At 49.0% G+C, this 20,874-nt stretch overlaps 1 protein-coding gene across 2 annotated transcripts in view; it reads left to right on the top strand.

Moving 5' to 3' along the window:
• The window catches only part of SLC6A11 (solute carrier family 6 member 11), a 123,015-nt gene that overhangs the window by 18,824 nt on the left and 83,317 nt on the right, over positions 1-20,874 (top strand). For both annotated transcript variants that reach the window (XM_055259806.2, XM_055259805.2), the window contains one exon: positions 9,315-9,447. In XM_055259806.2, the coding sequence (XP_055115781.1) occupies positions 9,315-9,447 (133 nt within the window). The remainder of the gene's footprint in view (positions 1-9,314; positions 9,448-20,874) is intronic.

Below are 20,874 nucleotides of genomic sequence, written 5' to 3'. Positions count from 1 at the left end.
CGACATCCTTGTGCAGGGCTGCTCCTGATGCTCTCATGCCTATCCTGGCCACCATCTGTCTGCGACACACAGTGGCTTCTTGCAATTCTTAACGCAGACCACCTCGGAGGGGCCCGGGGCACAGGTGGGCCAGCTTTGCCTGAGCTTCCGGCTGCTCCTTAATTCAGATTTGCTTCCCCTCGGGCACATGTGGGGAAACTGTAGGGCAGCCATGACCCGGGCAGCATTTTTAAGCTGCTTGAGTCCTGGGAGGAGGAGTAAGGGACAGGAATCTGAGGGCCTGGACCCCAGCCGTGGGGTGGGGGAGGCCCTTCCCACCACATGGGATCCACTTTCTGCGAGTGAGAATGGCTGCGTTATGAACCCTTGGTGGATTCCTCACAGCTGCGGCAGTTCCTTCGTCTCTCATCTTCCGCTTATGCACTTTGCCTCCTGACCTGCAGGACCTCTGTTCACTTCTCCCTGTGAGGTCTAAGTTTTGAGGCATTTCCCTGGGTTCCTGCTCCTCTGGAAAGTCCCCACTTTTAGATTCACTCTCCCCACACTCCCCCCCGCTGCCCTCAGTCTTACCCTCCAGCCACAGAGGGGCAGCGCAGGCATTAAACTTGGGATCAAGAGACAGGTTCAAGACCAGGCTCTGCTACCTACCGGTTTTGTGATCTTGGACAAGGTAGCTATTTCTGTGGAGCCTGAGTTTCCTCTGAACAATGGGTGTACAAGATAGCATACACAAAAGCGCATGACACGTCTTCCGAAGTGTCTGTTCTGCAGGATGTTAGGAAGTATTGCTTTGGAAAAGCAGATACAGGGTTGGGAGCGGGGAGCCCTTCCTTTTTAAGTTTTTAGAAAGCTTATTGTAGTTTACATGCCATAAAATGCACTCCTCTTAAGTGTACAGTTTTGAGTACATTTACTAAGTGTGAAGCCATCACCACAATACAAGTTTAGGACGTTTCTATGCTCCGAATAAGAGCTCTCTGCCCATCCACCATTAATCCCCATTCCCACCTCCAAGCAACACTCAACTATTTTTTTTTATCTCTGTGAATTTGCCTTGTTTAGATATTGCATATAAATGGAACCATACAACTTACGGTCTTTCGTGATTGGCTTCTTTCATGTAGCATAACATTTTCAAGGTTTATCTATGTTGTAGCATGAATCAATACTTCATTGCTTTTTGTAGCTGTATAAAATATTGTTGCATGGGTAGACCACATTTTGTGTATCCATTCATCAGTTGATGGACATTTGGGTTGTTCCTACCTTGGGCTATTACGAATAATGCTGCCATGAACATTTGTGCACATATTTTTGTTTGAACATATGTTTATTCTCTTGGGCTTATATTCAGGAGTGAAATTGCTGGGTTTTGTGTTTAACTTTTTAAGAAAGTGCCAAACTTCTTTCTAAAGTGGCTGAACTATTTTGCATTCCCACCAGTAATATATGAGGGTTCCATTTCTCCACATCTTCATCAACATTTGTTATTGTCTGACTTTTTGATTATAGCTATCCTAGCAGGTGTGAAGTGGTATTTCTTGTGGTTTTAATTTCCATTTCAATGAGGAACACTTCTCAATAAATTTGAGAAACATTGAGTTAGATAAAGCCGTACAAATGTGTTTGTTTCAGGACTTCTCAGAGCCTTTCATGTTCTACTAAGCATTGAACATCTCTAAGGAAGTCTAGTGTGCAGTATTTTCTCAAATGAGAGCCCAGTGTGACCTGGGAACTCAGGACATTGGAGGATTAGTGTTCTTTGGGAAGCATTAGCCTAGGACAGGGGTCAGCAAACTACTGGCCAAATCCCAGCTGCTGCCTGTTTTTTGTAAATAAAGTTTTATTGGAAGAAAGCCACACCCATTCATTTATAAATGACCTGTGGTTGCTTTTACCCTGCAGGAATAGAGAATAGTTGGGACAGAGACTGTATGCCTTGTGAGACTGAAGGAATTTACTCCCTTGCCCTTTACAGAAAAAGCTTGCTGAGCTCTGGCCTGGGAGTCCCTGGTACACAGTGAGGTGCTCACTTGCTTAGCCTGGATGGCAGGAGGGGCTGGCCCTGGGGTTGAGGTGGGGACCAAGGAAGCACTTGTGAGGCTTAGTGTTATTTGAGCTGGTGCTTGAAGGATGGTTAGAATGTAGATAACTGGGGAGAATTGGGAAGGATGTTCCCAGCCAAGGGAATCACAGGAGTGAATTCTGCAATGTGAGGAAGTGCAGGATGTTTGGGAACTGATGGAGACTAGTGTGTGGCCAAAGAGTAGGATTTTGCAGGGACAGAGGGAATTGGAGAGGTAGCTCCAGACCCCTTAGGCCTATGTCGGTCCCTGATTGCACTCCCTGGCTCCCCAGGGTACTGGCTCCACTGACACTCGTAATCACACAATTCCCTGTCTTTCCCAAGACAGGGCAGTGGTTCTGAGCTCTGCCTCTGACATTGAACAGGTATAGCTTCAAGATCTGTCCCCATTTTCTGGGCATGTCACCCGCCTGAGCCACAGTTTCCTTATCTGTAGAGTGGGAATAATAGCTGTCCTCACCTGAGAAGATGCAGAGAAGGTCAGATCAGATTTTACATGTGGCATGGTGAGCAGGTGAGAAATGCAAGCTATAACTGTCCTTGTTGATACCTTTATACCCCTAGACCGTAAGTTTCCTGAGGGTGGAACAGTCTGCTTATTCATCACTGTAGTGTGGACTGAATGAGTGTGTGATGTAGAGGCCTGAAATTCCTGCAGAGGAGGCCTGGCTGAGTCCCTGGCTTGGTTTAGGGGCCCCTGCCATGGACTCTGTCGGAGTCCCCCATAAATGTGGAAAGTGCAGGGGACTGTACTGCTTTCTTCCTGGAGAAGTGAGAGCAGACTCCCCAGGGCAGCGGCCAGCTCCCCTGGCGGGGGCCAGGAAAGCACATTTGTTTTGGTGATGGGCCTTTTTTGGTTTGTGTGCTTGTTGCTTTGGGAGACCAGCAGGGCTATTTATAGCTCAGCCCCTCAGCGCCAGCTTTTAGGGCGGTCTCCAGGGCCCTGGCAGCACTTTCCTCAGTGGCAGGTTAAAGAAAGGTGATCTGTTTGCCGGCTCCGTGCACAACATGAAGATGAGGCCACCCCAGGCTGGGCTGGGAGCTGTTCCCACATGGCCCTCCTGGGTGCCAGGCTGGAGGGAGTTCTGCTCCAGCTCTGCCCTCTGGGCAAACCAGCCCTTGTGCTGGGACCTGGAAGCTTCAGGTGGGAGACTGTTTCCTTCTCTCCAGACTCAGCAGCTGTAAGTGAGCTGCCCAGAGGGAACATATGTGAGATTCCAGCCACTATCCTTCAACCATCAGGCACAGGAGAAGGCCTAAGTGAGAGACACCCTCCCAACCTTGGGCTCCCTTTCTGGTGTAGCAGTGGGGAGTGTTGGCATCAGAACTTGGTTTCAACTCTCAATTTGGCGGCAGGGCATGGTTGGCTCACACTTGTAATCTCAGCACTTTGGGAAGCCAGGATAGGAGGATCACTTGAGGTCAGGAGCTCAAGACCAGCCTGGCCAATATGGTAAAACCCTGTCTTTATTAAAAATACAAAAATTAGCCAGGCTTGGTGGCAGGCACCTGTAGTCCTAGCTACTCAGGAAGCTGAGGCAGGAGAATCACTTGAACCCGGGAGGTGGAGGTTGCAGCGAGCCGAGATTGCACCACTGCATTCCAGCCTGGGTTATAGAGTGAGACTCTATCTCAAAAAAAAAAAAAAAAAAAAAAAAAAAAAAAAAAAAAAATATATATATGTATATATATATATATATATATATATATGTATATATGTATATATATATATATATATGTATATATATATATCTCAATTTGGGCAAGTTGCTTCACCTCCCTGAGCTTCCTCATCCATGAAATGGTTATAATCATGCCCTGGCAGTGGTGTTGCCATGAGGACTGAATGAAGCAAGATGGGGGAGGGTGTCAGGTGGTGCTGAGCACAGTTCTCACCACTGCCATCTCCTCCCAGTTCCGCTCCTTCCTCCAAGTCTCTTAATAAGGAAGGATGTAGTTTGCTTTTGAGCTACCCTCTTGGTTTCCCCCACTCCTTCCCTCCTGTCGAGTAGAAAGGGCGTCTCCATGCCTGGATGGCCTAACACCTCCACTTGTGGACTCTGTCTCTGCCACCATCGTAAGGGCCTTCACTTCTTTTCTTCCTCTCTTATCCCCCATTCCCTCCTGTTTTTGAAATTTCTCCCTCCTTCCATCTCTTTCTGGTGAACTAGCCCAGTTACACCAACCTGAAAACAAAACAAATGTGGATCAAACAACCCTTGTACCCTGTGGCCCCTTTAGCTGCCACCACCTCTCCGTGACTCATCGGAGCCAAACTTCCTGAAGGAGCCACGTGGCTCAGGGTCTCACCTCTCATCTGCCCCCGACCCAGTCTACTCCAAGACCAAACAGTGGCTCCTGACCTCCCCACTCCTGGTCCCAAGTCCTGCAGACATTGCTCTGTCTCACCAGGCTGGCCTGCAGCATTTGCAGGTCGGCTACTTGCCTGCTGGAGATGCCCCTCCCTCTGCCTTGAGGATACCCCTCCTTGGGTTGCTCCCCTGACTTTCTGCCTACTCCTTCCCTGCTTCTCCAAGGGCTACTCCCTTCCTTTTGCTGCTTTGAGATGTTGGGGTTGTGGGAGCTTGGTTACAGGTGCCATCTTTCCCCCTTCTTCAGGTCTCCCAGGATACCCCGAAGGCTGAGGGCTCAAGTGTGAATCCCCTGTCTGCATGTCTTTTCTGGGTGGCATTCAGAGACCCAGTAGCCTCTGGGCATTGCAGCAACCTGAGTGTCTTGCCAACACCTCCAAATCATCATATCTAAAAGAATGATTGGCCATGATCTCTTCCTCTATTCCAAGCACCACTTCACTCCTGCTCAGCTAAAGACCCACCCTACCCATCCAAGGATCCATGCCGTGAGCCTGGTGTCAGCCTAGCCCTGACTCTTCCTGCTGCTGGCTGCCCCAGGCAGTCACCTTGTGCCTCTGCTGCTCTCCAGTCACCCATTCCTCTCCAGGACTATTCCCTTCCCTATTGCTTGCTCAAATGGAGGCAGACTCCTCTGCCCCACCCTGACCGTTCATTCTTCCCATTCATTCTTCCCATGGCAGCCAGAGTGCTCTAAAACACATATCTGATGGGGGCTCACCACTGTTGACCACTTCCCTAGGCTTCTATCACCCACAGGAAGCAGCCACGCCCCCTCAGCAAGGCTCACAGTCTAGCCCCTGCTCCCCATGTGGCTGCCTCCTCACCCTACTTCTCACCCAGCCCTTGCTGCACTCACCTAGCCCACCGTGCCCTTCTTTGGCCTTGTGGTGTTCTTCCCAGCCTCCTAGCTTTTGTCCTTGGGGGCCTTTCTCCTGCATATGCCCCCCATTCTTTGCTAGCTTTCCTCCTACCCTTCAGGACCCCCAACCCCACACTCTGATACTGATCCCCACAGGGGTCTCCTGCTATGCCTGGGAGCTTCCCCCACCTTTCTCTGTGCCCACCCTCTCCACATGCTGCTGTTTCCTTATCTGCCTTCTCCACTAGACCACGGGCTCTTTAAAGACCCCAAGGCTTAGCTCTGTGTCTGGCAAACTGATGACGCTTTTGTAAGTATTGTTTAAATAAATTACTAAATGTATGAGTGCCATGTTCCGTACAATCCTCTCTCCTAGTACACAAAGGCATGTAAGACAGCTTTGGGGTATGCATTTACCGTAGCTTTAATTTGTTAAGAAGGGAAAGTGGCAGGTGATGTTAGGGTTATGGAGGAATCAAGGCTGAAAGTGTGGACTCTGGAGCCAGGATCCCTGGGCTCAAATCCAAGCTCTGTTTCTTGCTGAGGATGTGAGTTTGGGCAAGTTACTTCGCCTCTCTGCACCTCAGGTTCATTGTCGTTGAAATGGTGATGATAATTGTGCTCATCTCAAGGACTGTGGGGAGGGTTAGATGCATTCATGCTTGAAAAGCCATTGAAGGTAGGTATCATTATTCCCATTTTACAGATGAGGAAGCTGAGACTCAGAGAGGTGATGCCGCTTCCCCGAGGTGGAGCAGCTGGTAAGGAGCAGGGCTGGGATTTGAGCAGCTTCTCGGTGGAAAGCTCCAGAAATACTCTACTATGGCCTGAAAAGGGTGGTTCATGAAGAATCTGCTTTAGGGCCTGGCACATAGTAGGTACACACTAAATATTACTTACGTAAATGGATCCTTCTGCAGAGCCCCATCTAGGCTTCAGCATTTCCCGCTCCCTGAACAGTGTCGGGGGAGGTCTGTCTCTGGGTCCTTTTTGGCCACGGTGTTGGCAGCAAACTCTTCCTTATTCAGACCTTTCTTCTGTCCCAGCGTTTCGTGGGGGAGGCTCATTAAGAAAGCTTTTTCCCAGGAAGAGCTGTGCCTTCTCCAAGTCTCCGGAGTTGAGTGCCCCAGCCCCCATCTTCTCAAAGGCTGCCCTTGTGGGTTTCAAAACAACCCCACTGCCCTGCAAGCTGAGAATCTGGCCCCTGAGCCCCCTTTCCTTTGGAAACCAAGGTCTGTTCCTAGTTAAAGTCAGCGTTGGTAAAACCTAAGGAAAATAGTTTGAAGATGTTTTCAAATAGTGTCTGGTGGAACAAAAGAGCAATTCATCCTCCGTAGCTTTTAGTAATCTGCTTCCCATTCTGGGAATTAGATTGTTCAATTAAGCGAGAGGGTGCGGGAGCAGGCTGCATGACTCAAAAGTTTGCAGCATCCACATTGTAGAAGAGAGGGGATCTGAGCCAGTTTGTGCCTGGTGGGCCTGTCCCGCTTTCTCCGTCTGTCCCCATGCGGGTTCCAGTTTTCAGGTCCCAGGTTCAGAAAACAACTACTTCAACAAGAAGGCACATGTCTGTGCGTGTGTGTGTGTGTGTGTGTATGTGCATGTGTGCATGTGCATATGCGTGCATACACCCCAGCTCAGTAGGGACCTCGTGTGTTCCTCCAGTGACAAGCTCAGCATCTGGAGTGGGCTGGTGCAGAGTACACCTGGGCTGTTTCCGTCAGCAGCAGCCCCGATTCCTTCCAGCTCTGGGTTGTCCCTTATAGTTCACCAGCTGATGGGCACTGGGGATGCTTTGGGTGGCCGTGTGTAAGGCAGGGAAAGCCCACAGGGCTCTTAATCTGGGCAAAGGAGAGCCAGTAGGTACCCTGAAATTCCTGCAGCATTTTGGGAGCCAGTGTGTTTCTCTGGGGAGAAAGTCCATCCCTTTGGTAACTTCTCAAGGGATCCATGACTTCCTCCCTCAAACTCTTCTCCTCCCTCCCTCCAAAAAACAAGTTTAAAAATGATTCTGGTGGCATTTGTAGATCACTCCTTCATTACCAAGAAACTCTACTTCTGTGGTGCTCAAGCCTTACTGTGTATGAGAACTCCTTGGGGAAATCACAAAAATGCAGCTCCCTGGGAGCCACTTTGCAAAGGTTGGGACGCAGTGGGTCAGGTGGGGGTGCAGAAAGGTTTGTATTTCTGGCAGGTGCCCAAGGATCATGCTCTGGGGCATGCTATTCTGTTACACTCATAGATTCTCTTAAAGGCCTCATTTACTAAGGCCTGTAGTTTTAAAATGAATTAAAGCCAAAGACTGCTAAGACATAAGAAGCAAATAAAATAACAGTTGTTATTATAATTAAATGGCTGCCTCCTTTCTTTCATAAATAACTTGGACCTTTTTTTGGTCCACCTTATCCTAGTAGAGAACAAGGGCCATATGATGCTTACCTTTTTTATCCTAGGGTCTAACATAGTGCCTGGCACCTAGTAGGTGCTCAGTAAATGTGTATTGTATTTAAGTGGATGTTCTCACTTCTCCTGGCTATGGGCATGAGAGCTGATTTCCTTTTGAGTAAATCTATGGCTGCACACAGTCTGATTTTGTTTGGGGGCCTGCCTGATTTCTCTGGCGGGACTGGGGCTGGAGGGAGCCTGTAGACCAGTGCTAATTGGTGTCATTGAGTAATTAATGCAGAATCAGGCCCCAAGCGGATTCCCAGGGAGACAGACACTGAGGGTGGCTTTCATGCTTGGTGGGATGGGAGCTCCTTTCTCAAAGGACGTTCCCAGAGTGCCTAAGCGACTGGCATGGTCTGATGGGGGTTGGTTTGGCAGCCGGAATGGGGTTCGTGGAGCAAGCTCAGAGAGGGGGTTTGTGTTGGTGCCATAGTTCTGCACAATATGGAGCGTGGCGAGTTTGACTTTAAAGGAACACAAACCCCAGGCGTGGGCTCTGAGAGCCAGGCCTGCGTCAGCTCTGAAGAATTGATGGGTTCTGAGGGAAGTGAGCCTGGTGGCATTAGCTTAGCTCACCCGGAGTCCTCCCTGTCCTGTGGCCTGGGCCCTCTGGGAACCCTCTACACTTTGGCATGATAGTCAAGGCTCCCCGTGGTACCACCTCTGCTTGCCTTTCCTGCCTTTTCCTTCTTATCCCTGCACCCCAGAGTGCTGTTCCCAAAGCACACCATCCTCACTTCTGGCCATGCCATTCCTTCCACCTAAAACCATCTCCACTTCCTTCTTCTGACCAAATTCCACTTATCTTTCACAATTTGGTTCACATATCACTTCTTCCAGGAAGGTCTCCCTGACCCCCTGTAGCAATCAGGATAGGTTGGGTTATGCTGCAGTAACAAATGTCCCCAAAGAGCTCAGCAGCTTCAAGCAACAAAGTTTATTTCCTGCTCAGACTATGTCTCTGACACAATGGCAGGTGGTCACTCAGGAACTCAGGCTTTTCAAGGCTCTGTCTTGACACATGCTTCCGTAATGACAGCAGAGTTAGGGAGAAGAGACGATGGAGAACCATGCCACCAGTCTCTGGAAGCTTCTATCTGAAATGACACATGTTTTATTGTTGGCCAAACAATGGTCAAAGCAAGTCCTATGGCCCCCCTCAAGTTTGGCAGGGCAGGATCTATGGGCTTCCTTCAGGGAGGAACATGGGATGTTTATGGCTGGTAATATGATCTCCTGGGAACCCCAAGATAGGCTGGGTGCATCCTCCTTTGGAGCCCTTTCCACGCTGTTCTTGTACTACATCTGCAGACTTGCCTATCTTTTCCCCCAGAGTGTGAATTCATGATCCAAGGTCCAGAGGGCTGGGTCTTGTTCCTCTTGGAGGCCCCAAGTCCTCCCCAGAGGAGACATTGGGCCCATGGTGGACGTGGGTGAATCAGCACGTGGGCCCATCCCTGCTCCTCTGCAGTACTAGCTTTGCTGAAGATGGGCCAGCCCCAGCCCCAGCCCCAGCCCCAGTGACTCTCCACCCTCCCTTCTACAGGCACCGGGTCCTGGCCATCTCCGATGGGATCGAGCACATCGGGAACCTTCGCTGGGAGCTGGCCTTGTGTCTCTTGGCAGCCTGGACCATCTGTTACTTCTGTATCTGGAAGGGGACCAAGTCTACAGGAAAGGTAAGAGGTCGATCTTCAAGCAGCTAACCGTGGCAGGGGAAGGCACGAGCTCACAGATGACCCAGAGAGTAACAGGGAGTTCATGTTGCAGAGGCCAGCACTTAAGTTGGGAGGGGGGAGGAACACTGGACCAGAGTGAGCTCTACCCACCCTCACCACTTATTGGCCGCCCTCCTTAGGACAGTTCAATTTTATCTTCTGAGCCTCAGTGTACACGACTATGAGATAATAAAGCCTTGCCCTGTCTGTCTTATTGAGTCAAGAGTTATACAAGGTAAGGGGGTTAAAGTGCTTTGAAAACTGGGAAATGCTGAACTACTACAAGGGTTCTTTGATAATGAAGACAGGGTTCTAGGTGTGTGTGAGGGCAGGTGATGCTGGCTGCCTCCACTGACAGACCCCAAGATCTCAGGGGTGTATTTCTCCCTCACTTGGAGTCTGGAGGGAAGAGCAGCTGCTTCATCTTGCAGCCTTGCTGTGCCACCTGTACCATGCAGCCTCCAGGGTTGCTGCCTCACCAGGGAAGAGAAACTGGAGGAGGCTAGCTTTTAACTGCCATGGCCTGGGAGTTACACGTGGCTCTTCCACTCACAGGCCGTTGGACAGAACCTGAGACACGGTGTCACCTACTGCACAGCGGCTGGGAAGTAGAGGGGACCATGGGGACATCTGGGGAGTGAGCATGCTGTGCACTGCAAGGATCAGTACAGAGGTTAGAAACATGAGGCTTGTGGCCAAGTCCAACTCACTTCTGTGTTTACTTTAAAAAGGCGGGTAGGGGAAGAATTCGTTGACAACATTTAGAAATCAGGAGATTTCGTGTAGAAAAAAGAAATCTGATTCTGGCATCCCTTGGAAAGTAAGATTTGGCAATCCTGGAGTTGCCTGCCTACACAGTGGCATGTGTTTGAACTGAGCAGCTGCCATCTCCTTCCAGGGGGCTCTGGTTGGCCACAGTCCCCACCATTCCATATCGCCCCCAATCCTGTGGCTGAGTGTCAATGCCAGTGGTTTCCTCATTTTGCTATTCATCTTTTTCTTACGAAAAAGAGGGAAATGAAGCGTCTCTTATGCCTGGGTTGCGCTGACCACATCCCTCCTTGCCGGCCTCCTTCCCATAGGCAGTTGCTCATAAACTCTAAGTTCTTGGCTGGGGCAGCTGCTAGAGATAAAACCTCCAAGGAAACAGGAACTTAACAACTCTGGGCCCTTTTCCAAAAGATGTTCCCCTCCGCTCCCACAATGGTGGGTAGGATGAAGAAGAAACTGCTAGAAAGTTTGAGGTGGGTGGATCTGCAGGAAGGAAGCCAAGGTGCTCCATGCTACAGGCTATCTGGAAGCTGAGGGTGCACTTAAAACAGCCACACAGATGCAGAGGGACCGCAGAAAGTAGAGCAGAGACTCTCATGTCCCTGCAGCCAAGGTGATTTTGCTTATATTTGCTTTTCGTAGTTTGTATCATGAAGACTATAGGATTTTTCTTTTTCCAACTATAAAATTGTGTCATTATTGATCTACTTCTTCAGACTCCACACACAGTCTCCCATCCTCCTGCTTGCTGCCTCTTCCAGGAAAAAAGCTGGAGGTAATAAGAGCAAGGATTCAAACCCCAGGTCTGTCACTCTCTAGTCATGACGTTGGGCATGTTGCTCAACTTTTCTGAGCCTCACTTTCCTCTTCTGTAAGACAGGATTGATAAGTGAGCTTACCACCACCTGGGGTGGTTGTGAGGCTGAAATGCAAGGAGAGTTGAGTATGGTCTGTGCTCAACAGAGTGAGTAACTAATAGTGAATGCTGAATAAGTGGCAATTTTTAAAAATCTCGTTATAAGGATAATTCAAGTCATTGTTTCTGAGTATTTACTATATACTTAGCGTTATTCAACGGGTTTCTAAAGATGAGTAAAACACAGCCCCTTCCCTATCCAGACAATATATGAAAGTGCTTCGTGAACCATGAAGAGAAGGGAGGAGGTATCATGGTTGATATTATTACTACTTTTGCTGTGGTTACCGCCTCATGGGAGTTGACACAGAGGCCTGTGGGGCTTGGCAGGGTGGTGGCTGTGCGTGGGTGCAGGAAAGGTTGCCTGCACAAGGTTTGTGTATGGACATGCTTGGGCTGTTCCAGGACCTCATATGGCCTTGAGCTGCAGGCCCCAGGCTGTGGGCTACAGCAGTGCAGTTTCGCTTTAGCCATAAGGAGAAGACTCAGTCCCGTAGTGAGGCCCTTCGCTGCTGACTGGGCGGTTAAGTCTGAGCGTTGGAGAATTCTAATTCAGGAACTGAGTCCGAGGAAGGGCAGACAGCTGTGATCTTGGAGATTTCACAAGAGGCTTATGGGGAAGGCAAGGGAGTGAACACTTATCCATTGCCTTCCACTCCCTGGCACCTTGCAAGTGCTGCAGATCCTCACAGTCTGGGGAGCTGCTGCGTCTATCTTACCAGTGGAGAACCTGGGGCTAAGGGAGGGCGGGCAGCCTGGCCATAGTTGCATAGTGACCCTGCCTCAACATTGACCCCAGGCTACTCCCTCCTTGCCTCTCCCTGGACTCTCGACTAAGATGTAGAACATTGTGTTGTTTTGAGTGGTGTCCTTTCACACATCTTCCCTGAACCTCCTTTTTCTCATCTCTGGTAGAAGTGGTAGTGATGGCAGTATGATATTTATCAGTAGTAATGGTTAATATTTATGAGTGCTTCCTTTGTGCTTCACGTGCCTGCTCCATTTAGGCTTTGAACAGCCCCATGAGATGGGGGCTATCATTATCTCCATTTTAGAGATGAGGAAACTGAGGCATGGAGGGATTCAATAATTTGCTCAAGGACCCTCCGGTGGGAAGCAGAAGACTGGGATTAACTTCCAGCATTGGGGACCATGCAATCCATGTCCTGGATAGGCTACTGTCATACCTGTCATCTGCGATGTGGGGACTGTGGCGACTTTCTTATGGACTGGTTATGAAGAGGTATTTAATGAGATAGCACATAGTAGGTGCTCAATGATTATTGGTTGCAGCTCTTTCTAAATGGTACTTTTAAGGGAAATGCAGAAACCAGATGAGCCAATTACGTATTTTCCTGAAGACTGGGTTTCTCCTCCATGTGTCCTGTGCCCAAGGCCAGCATTAGTATCTTGGGTGAGATGCGGTTTGCTGGAGCTGTAAGAATCCTTAGAAATGGTTTGGTCTACCTCTGCCCTTATTTTATGGATGAAGAAACTGAGGCTCAGAGAGTGGAAGGGACTTGCCCGAGGTCGCATAGTGAATAAATGTCAGGCCAGGAGTGACAGCCTGGTCCCCAGTTTCCCAGCTCGTTATGAATGATGAGGTTCTGTGGGGGCACATCTGGCAGTTTAGAGAAACCCCAAGTCCGTGGATTGATAGGTAAGCTTTTCAGGGGAGGATCTGGCACTTTTGTTCCTGTTTATGACTTGCTTCGCTTTGGAGACGAGCCCAGAATACGAAGGTTTCTTGGGGTTCTGTATAAAAACAGCAAAAAATAAAACATCGGGTCATTTGAAACTTCCCACGTGGGCAGAGGTCACCCCTGCCCCAGGCCTGTGGGACCCTAGCCAGATCCTTTTTCACAAGGCTGTTCGACTACGAAGAAACCCATCTCCCAGCTATTGTCCAGCTGCAACTGGCTTTGTGTTCCCTCTTCATCTCTTCCCTGAAGTTCCAGCTTGCTGCCCATACTCAAGCCTCAGCACAAATTTCCACTTATAATAAATATTCGTTAATTCAAGAAAAAGTCCCCAGACCCCTCCTGTCTCCAAGGAATATTAAAACAATATCCCCAACTTTAAGTCAATTTAGTGAGCATTTCACCTGTTCAGGGAGGCAGACACTGTAGACCTGGCCTTTCAGCAATAGACCTGGCCTGTCATCTGCGATGTGGGGACTATGGCGATTTTCTAAGTGAGGATTTGGATCAGGTCATGAATAAGTTGATCCCAAATGGGGCTATAACAACACCAGAGGTGAAGTCCCAGAAGCACTGGCATTAGCATCTCCCTGCTGGGACAACATCCATACATGTTCTTCTCCACGAACCCCCTTGGGCACCTCCCAGTATGCCTCACAATCTTTTGATGTTAGGCATGTGGGATTTTCCCCAACCCTGGGGTCTGATGAGCAATCTGTATGCTCAGAAGCAGCTATTCTGAGCTGGAGGGAGATTCCCTACACCCCAGCTTCAGTAGGTAGCAAGATGCCTGCCACTAACTGTTGCTTAATAGACATTTGTGGAATCAGTGAATTCCCCCTGTGCTTTGGGCTTCTTGGGAGGTGCCGGGGATACACCAGAGAGACACTGGACAGCCTTGTCCCCGCAAAGCATGCAACCTGCTAAGGTGAGGTTCAGACAAGTAAGCAGTTTAACTCTGAGTATTAGCTCTAGCATTAAACAATACAACTTGGGGATTCTCATGGCTGAGAATTGGCTCCAGAATATTAGAATGTAGCCTGTCAGAGTTGGGAGGCATCTTGGTTTTGAAGACCAAATTTATTTTACAAATAAGGCCCAGAGAGGTTGCAAGATTTGTCCAAGGCTACCCACTTGGAAGGAGCCAAGCTGGAATTCAGACCCAGGCTGCCTTCCTTAAGTCCAGTCTTCATCTGTTGTGTATCTCCAGCTTGGAGTTACTGTGCAGATTGAATACAAATGCATTGATCATAGTTCTGAGCTCACAGTAGGTGCTCATTAAGCAGTTTATGTCCCCGTTCCAGTAAAATAGCTGCAGTTTTAGTTCTTCATAGATATTTTCCCTCACTCTAGACACTATTGGAAATTTCAGAAATCTCCTATGGAAAAAAAAGCCTTTCTCAATTGTATATTAAGTCCTGAGAAAACATAGGATTCTAAGGTGCTTGCTTTCTTCAGGAGGAGACTTCCAGACAGTATCTTCTGGATGATACAAAGTTTCACTTTGGATAATTAGAATGGGGATAATTGAAATTAAGTGACCAGAAAGTAGAGGTGTCTTTGTGATTTTCCTATGTCTTTGTGTTTTTTCATCAACTGAATCCATCTTGCCCATCCCTGCCACCAGCATCTTCTCCTGGTCTCCTGGGCCTGAAACCACTCAGCCATGTTGGATACCTCTCATCCAATTATTGACCAAGTCTATTTTTGTTTAAAAAGAAAAACACCAAAAACATCCTGTCCTCTCCATTTTTGTTTCCCATGCACATATTCAAGAAACATTGAACCTTCAGTAGCTCCCTAGTACCTCCAGAATGAAAATTGCCCTTAGAATTTCCCATTTGTACAAACATTGCAGACATGCAGAATGATAGAACTGAAATGCTTTATATTCAATGAAACAACAATTTCACATAAATTCAAAATTGTAAATTCTATCTTAGGCCAAAGCATGTACAACAATATTAGGGTTTTGTGATGTTTTTCTAGTATCTCTGTGCATATTTGTTGAAGCCAAAAAAAAAAAACAAACTCTTTTCATTACCGTGTGTCCTTCTCTTGTGGTTTTGGTAAGCCTTAATCCAGTCCAGGGATTGGCCAACTGTGGTTTTAGGGCCAAATCCAGTCTGCTGCCTGCTTTTGTAAATAAAGTTTTAATGGAACACAGCCACATCCATTCACCCATATATTATCCCTGGATGTTTTTGTCCTTCTACGGAAGCAATGTGCAGTAATTGCAGTAGAGACTATGTGACCCATAAAACCTAATATATCCGTGACCTGGCCCTTTATAGAAAAAATCTGTGGATTGATGGTTTAATTTATTAAAATAATTTATGCAAACAAATTCCCACTTAACAAGAAGCTAATATGTAAATTGCTGTCACCCAAAGTATGAGCTATTTCAAATATTAAAAAGCAACATGATGGTTTTCAGTAGAGAGCTTTTCTAAAGTATCCTTAAAAATTTCACTCCAGCCTTCCAGCCCCAAATGGGATATTTCCCATGTCCACATGTTCACTTGCTAGAGAAGTTGCTCATTCACTCGCTCATTCATTCACTCACTCAGCAAGTGTTTACTGTGTACCTGCTATGCCAGGCACCAGGCTGGGGATTCTTTTCAATGGCAAGTGAACCAGACCATGGGGCTTACCATGGGGTAGAAAGATGGAAAATAAGCAACATAAGTATAGTGAGAGGGAGCACAGGGCTGGGAGAGGGAAGCATAGGGCAGGTGACCTCCTCAGAGAGGTCAGGGTTGGCCTCTGTCTGTGATGGGAAGGATGGGATGGGTCCAGCGAGTGGCACATGTGAAGTCTCAAGTGGGAAGGACTTGGTGAACTTGTGAGGCAAAGTAAAGGCAGTGATTGAGAAAGATGGTGGCATGAGATCAGAAGGGAAGCGGCAGGGGTCAGGCGTCATCGAATTTTTTCTAAGTGTGTTGGAGAACTACTACAGGTTTTCCAGCAGGGATAGCACGGTCTATTTTCATCCCTGCAAGCTGGCTGTGGCTGCTTGTTGTGAATGGACTGGTGGGGAGTGGTGGGGCTGTGGCAGGGAGCCCTATTAGCATAGGACCAGGGAGGAGGTGGCAGGAGAATGGACAGAGGTGGTCAGACCAGAGACACCTCTCGGGGTTTCATCCTTGTTCTGCAGGGCCTGGTTCCATATAAGATTTTGAGACCTTGCTGTCCTTTGCCTTTTGAACAGGGGTAGTCGACCCGGCCTTTGGCCCGGACACTGCCCTCTGCAGACAGCCACCCCTGCCCAGTGGACAGTCAGAGTGTCCCCCCACGCTGTCCCTACACCCTCCCCAGCTGGCTCCTGTTCCTTGCTCTCCCTACTGCCTGGTTCCTTCTTCTGTCCTTCTCTTGGTGGATGATTTATGGATTTTTCCCCCTCATTTCCTGGTCTCCAAGAGCAGTGGCTGGGAGGGGAGGGTGCTGCAGAAACAATTCTGGTCCCTTCCCCGCCTCCTCCTATTGCCACTTTAAAGGAAGCTGCAGGATTAGCTGGGATTTTAAGAAGAATCATGCCTTTTCACTGCTTTGGGGCTCTGTTTTTATTCTTTTCAAAGCTCTAGGACACCGAGGCAAGGAAAAAAAAAAACCACACACACAGACAGACAGACACACTCACACAGAAACAGCTGCAAAGAGCCTTGAATTGATTTTTTTCTTTCCCTTCCTTCATTCACCCACAAGTAGAGGAATTGGAGGTGGCACAGGACTCTTAAGCAGATCGTGTTGTCTAGAGGATGGTCATTGCAAGGCCAAGGCCTGAGTGGCACCTTCTTCCTTCCAGGCCCTGCTCCAAGGCCTTAACTCATTCAGTGCTCACAACAACCTATGCAGAAGGTGCGAAGATCGTCCCCATTTCACAGATGAGAAAACATGGGAGGGGCCCTTGGCCACTGGGCAGGGGTCAGTTTTTGCAGGTGAGGGCACCTGCTGCTTACCATGGGGTAAGCCCACAGGTCTTGGATCTGCAGATTGAGGCATTTCTCAGAGGGGCTGCAGGAGGCTCCTCCCCTCCCCCACTGCCACCAAGGTGGGCTGGAGCACCAGCGGGGAGAGCCATCAGGAGCCGTACACAGAAAATTTATTCTACAGGAGCACCCTATAAAGTGTCTAATGGCTCAATGAGGCATAAAACAGGAGTAGAGGGAGGCTGGGGAAATAAAAGGAAGGGATGTGTGAAAGAGCAGAGGACAGGCCCAGGAAAGGAACTGGGCAGCGCTGTCTCTGGGCCCTCAAGTGGCCTTTGTTGCAGTCTCAAGCGAGAGGAGAGCTGCCTTGGTGGTAGGACTCTCCCAGCGGCCGGGGCCGATGTCTGCATTCAGAAAGGAAACTAGAACGTTCATGAGATGCATGCAGAATGCCTGGGCAGCCAAACAGGAGAGCCCCTGCCCCAGAGCCCTGAACCCGAGGACACCGAAGCCGCCATGCTGTTGGGAGCACTTCTCACACCACTGTGGTTTGGGGAGAGCAGTAGATTGTGACTTTAAGTCAAAAGAGTTCAGCATCTTGATTCAGCCCTTTCTCTGGCCTTGAATGACAGGGCTTCACCTTTAGCGGGAACCCTGGCAGCAAGGAAGCTTGGAAAGGAGGGAAGTTTTGCGACTTGGTAATACCGTCTTTATTAAAGCACAAAGGCCCCCCAAAGTCCCAGTGATTGCTGGGTGGGAGGGGATTCTGTGGCTGGTGGCCTGGAGAAGGCCGGGAGTCCCAGTGGCAGGGACTGGCAGTGGTGCTGCAGTTAACCCTTACCGAACCCCTCCCGGCAATTTGCGCCTGTGCAGCACTGTCCCCGTGCACATGGGTCTCCCTGGGAAAAGGGAAGCCACCCTCCTGTTTGGCAGGCACCAAATAATCAAAGTGGCTTTGCTCTCAGTGCAGGATGAGGCACAGTGCTTTGGAAAACTAAGCCAGAAACGAGTGGGGAATTTATTTTGTATCTACTGAATATTAGCTCTGTGCTAGGTGCTATGGGGAATGGTAAAAGAATGATTAGTTCTCAAGAATTGGGGAAATAAGATAAGATGAGGCACGGATGGTGGCCAAGGGGAGTGGAATGAGCAGGAACTGGGAGTCAGGAGCCCTGTCCCACCACTTGCCAACTGTGTGAGTTAGCATGGGCCATCCAGGGCTGCTTCACCTCTCTGGGCCTCAGTTTCCCCTTCTGTCAGGGTTAAAGCATGACGCATGCAGTGACAGTGGAATGTTGTTACTTGTGAAAGCACGAGCCCAGGCTGGGATGATTGAGTCGGGTGAGCCTGGCAGCCAGGGTGGGCTGTAGTGGAGAAAGGTGCCCCGGGGCCAGCATGTCTGGGCAGCTCCAGGCAGGGAGACCTGTGAGCTGCCTTGGACAGATGTGGCAGGAACAGTGATGAGCAAAAGCTCAAAGGGGCATTTGAGGTAGCAGAGAGAGATGACATGAGCCTGGGACTGGATGGCTAAGCCACAGCTGGCATGCTGCAGGGACACCCCCGCTTGCTGTCGCCTGCAGGCAATGGCCCACTCACCCCAGTGCAGTCGGTATTGATGTGGAGCTGAGTCCCCCTCCAGAGAACCTGCCAAGGCCACCCCTACCCTCCATCCCTGTTGCCACCCATGTCAGTTGGCATCCAACCAGAGAAGCAAAACCAGTAGGAGATATAGAGGAAGAGCTCGAGTGGAGGAATTGGTGACTGTGGGGGCAGGCCATCGGAAGGGGCAGGCTGGGACTCTCTACACAGCTGAAGCTGCTATTCACAGGCAGAACTTCTTCCTTATTGGGGAAGTCTCAGCTGTGCTCTGTAGGCCTTTCATCTCAGTGACTGAGGCCTACCCCGGTTATCCTGCATAATCTCCTGGACATAAAATCACCTGACCATGGTTGTGAATCATATCTATGAAATACCTTCATGGCAACACCTTGATTCATGTTTGATGGATGACTGGGGACCGTAGCCTTAGCCACCTTGCACGTGACAGAGCCAGCACAGCACCTTCAGGCAGTCATGCCCTGCCTCACACCTGGATGGTAGCACCAGTGGGCCACCCTACTGTGCACCCTGCCGGGGCCCTGGCTTTCTTGTGTTCCTTCTGTACGGCTTTCATTGTGTAGCTCTCCCCTCAGAACCTGACAGTAACTCCCCATCACCTGTGGCACTGACACTGATTTTTAAAAATTGTCCAAACAATATTTTTAATAAGCTATTTCTAAGCAAAAGAATAATCTCACTCATGTCTGTAATCCCAACACTTTGGGAGGCTGAGGCAGGTGGATCACCTGAGTTTAGGAGTTCAAGACCAGCCTGGCCAACATGGCGAAACCCCATCTCTACTAAAAATACAAAAAATTAGCCAGGCATGGTGGTGCATGCCTGTAATCCCAGCTACTTGGGAGGCTGAGGCAGGAGAACCACTTGAACCTAGGAGGCGGAGGTTGCAGTGAACCGAGATCATGCAACTGCACTCCAGCCTGGGCAACAAGAGTGAAACTCCATCTCAAAAACAAACAAACAAACAAAAGGCAGAATAGTCTCCTCCAATCCCATCACCATACATTCTCTCGTTGTTTATGTGTTGCCCTCTAATCCTTAACGTGTGTAATCAGAGCTAACACTGCTGGAGGCTTGGGCACAGGCAGGCATTGTGCTAAGCACCATGCAGCATCCTCTCTGTTAATTTTCCCAGCAGTCTTCCAGGGTCTCATGCTGTTATCCCCCTCCCACCTTTTATAAGGCAGAGAGAGACTAAGGAAGCCATTCGAGGTCTCAGAGACAGTAAGTAATAGAGCCAAGATGCGGATGCAGATCTGTCTGGTTCTAGAGTCCTTTCCTTAGTATCACTCCTGGGCCCAGCATTCAAGGTCCTTCTCTGTTTCAGTCCAGTCTTCCTACCTCCTGTAGTGTAGACTTAGTATATTTATAACTTTACTGTATGTTTATACACGTTTGTCCCGTTGTAAAATAAGCTCCTGAAGGACAGAGTGCCTGGTGCTGAACCAGGTGCCTAAATAAAAAATGGTGAATAGGTGAATAGATGGATTGGTGCGTGAGTAGATGTGTGGATGGGTGCGTAGATGGATGGGTGAATGGGTGGGTAAGTAGATGGATGGGTGGGTGAGTAGATGGATGGGTGGATGGGTGGGTGAGTAGGCGGGTAGGTAGATAGGTAAGGAATGGGGAGATGGATGGGGGGGCAGTGAATAGCTATGTGGATGGATAGACAGAGGGCTAATCAGCAAATTCAGTCCTCTAACTTTACTAATGAGGCTGTGATATGCTTGAGAACACACAGGTGACAATTAGCTAAGTAAAATATCTCCTGTTGATACAAGCACCCTGTGGAGTGGATACTAATCACCCCATTTTGCAGATGTGAAAAACTGAGGCTCTAAAGGTTTAAGTAATGGGCTTGAGGTCAATTTTTAGTGGCAGAACTATGATAATGAATCCAGAGCAACTTTCTGCCTCTAGAATACTGTGCAGGCCTAGATTCTCCATCCCTTACTTCTTCATCCCTTTTGTTTCTGCCACACCCTGCTGTCTTCTACTCCTGCAGGAAGCCTTCCCTGACTTCTCCCACCCTCATCCTTCTTGGCCATCTCCTCACTCCTGCCATAGCTTTTAGCAGCAGCAGCATCCAGCTGAGCATCCCTGTTTGCCTCTTGTGTCTCTGTCAAGCTTGTGGGTCCAGGGAGATTTCTTACTTCATGAGACAAATATTAAACCTGTCCTGTGTACCGTGTCCTGTGCCAGGCACTGCAGATATCAACTCTAAACAAGATTACAGGCTGGAGTGCGAGTCAGACTAGTTAACAGACAGTTACAAAATCTCCCTGTGGTAAAGATAAACATGACCCTCGGGAGCCAGTGGCATTAAGCTGAAGGGTGAAATGTGGGTAGTTGTTAATTTCCCAGAAGCAGGAGAAATAGGGGATTCCAGGGAAAAGAAACCGTGTATACAATGACCAGAAAACTAACCTCCTTCCCTTTTCCCTCTTTCCTCTCT

Source organism: Symphalangus syndactylus, chromosome 21 (genome assembly GCF_028878055.3).
Source record: "Symphalangus syndactylus isolate Jambi chromosome 21, NHGRI_mSymSyn1-v2.1_pri, whole genome shotgun sequence".
Classification (NCBI taxonomy): Eukaryota; Metazoa; Chordata; class Mammalia; order Primates; family Hylobatidae; genus Symphalangus; species Symphalangus syndactylus.
Note: the sequence above shows the minus strand (reverse complement) of the source record. Positions and strands in the feature narration are given on the sequence as shown.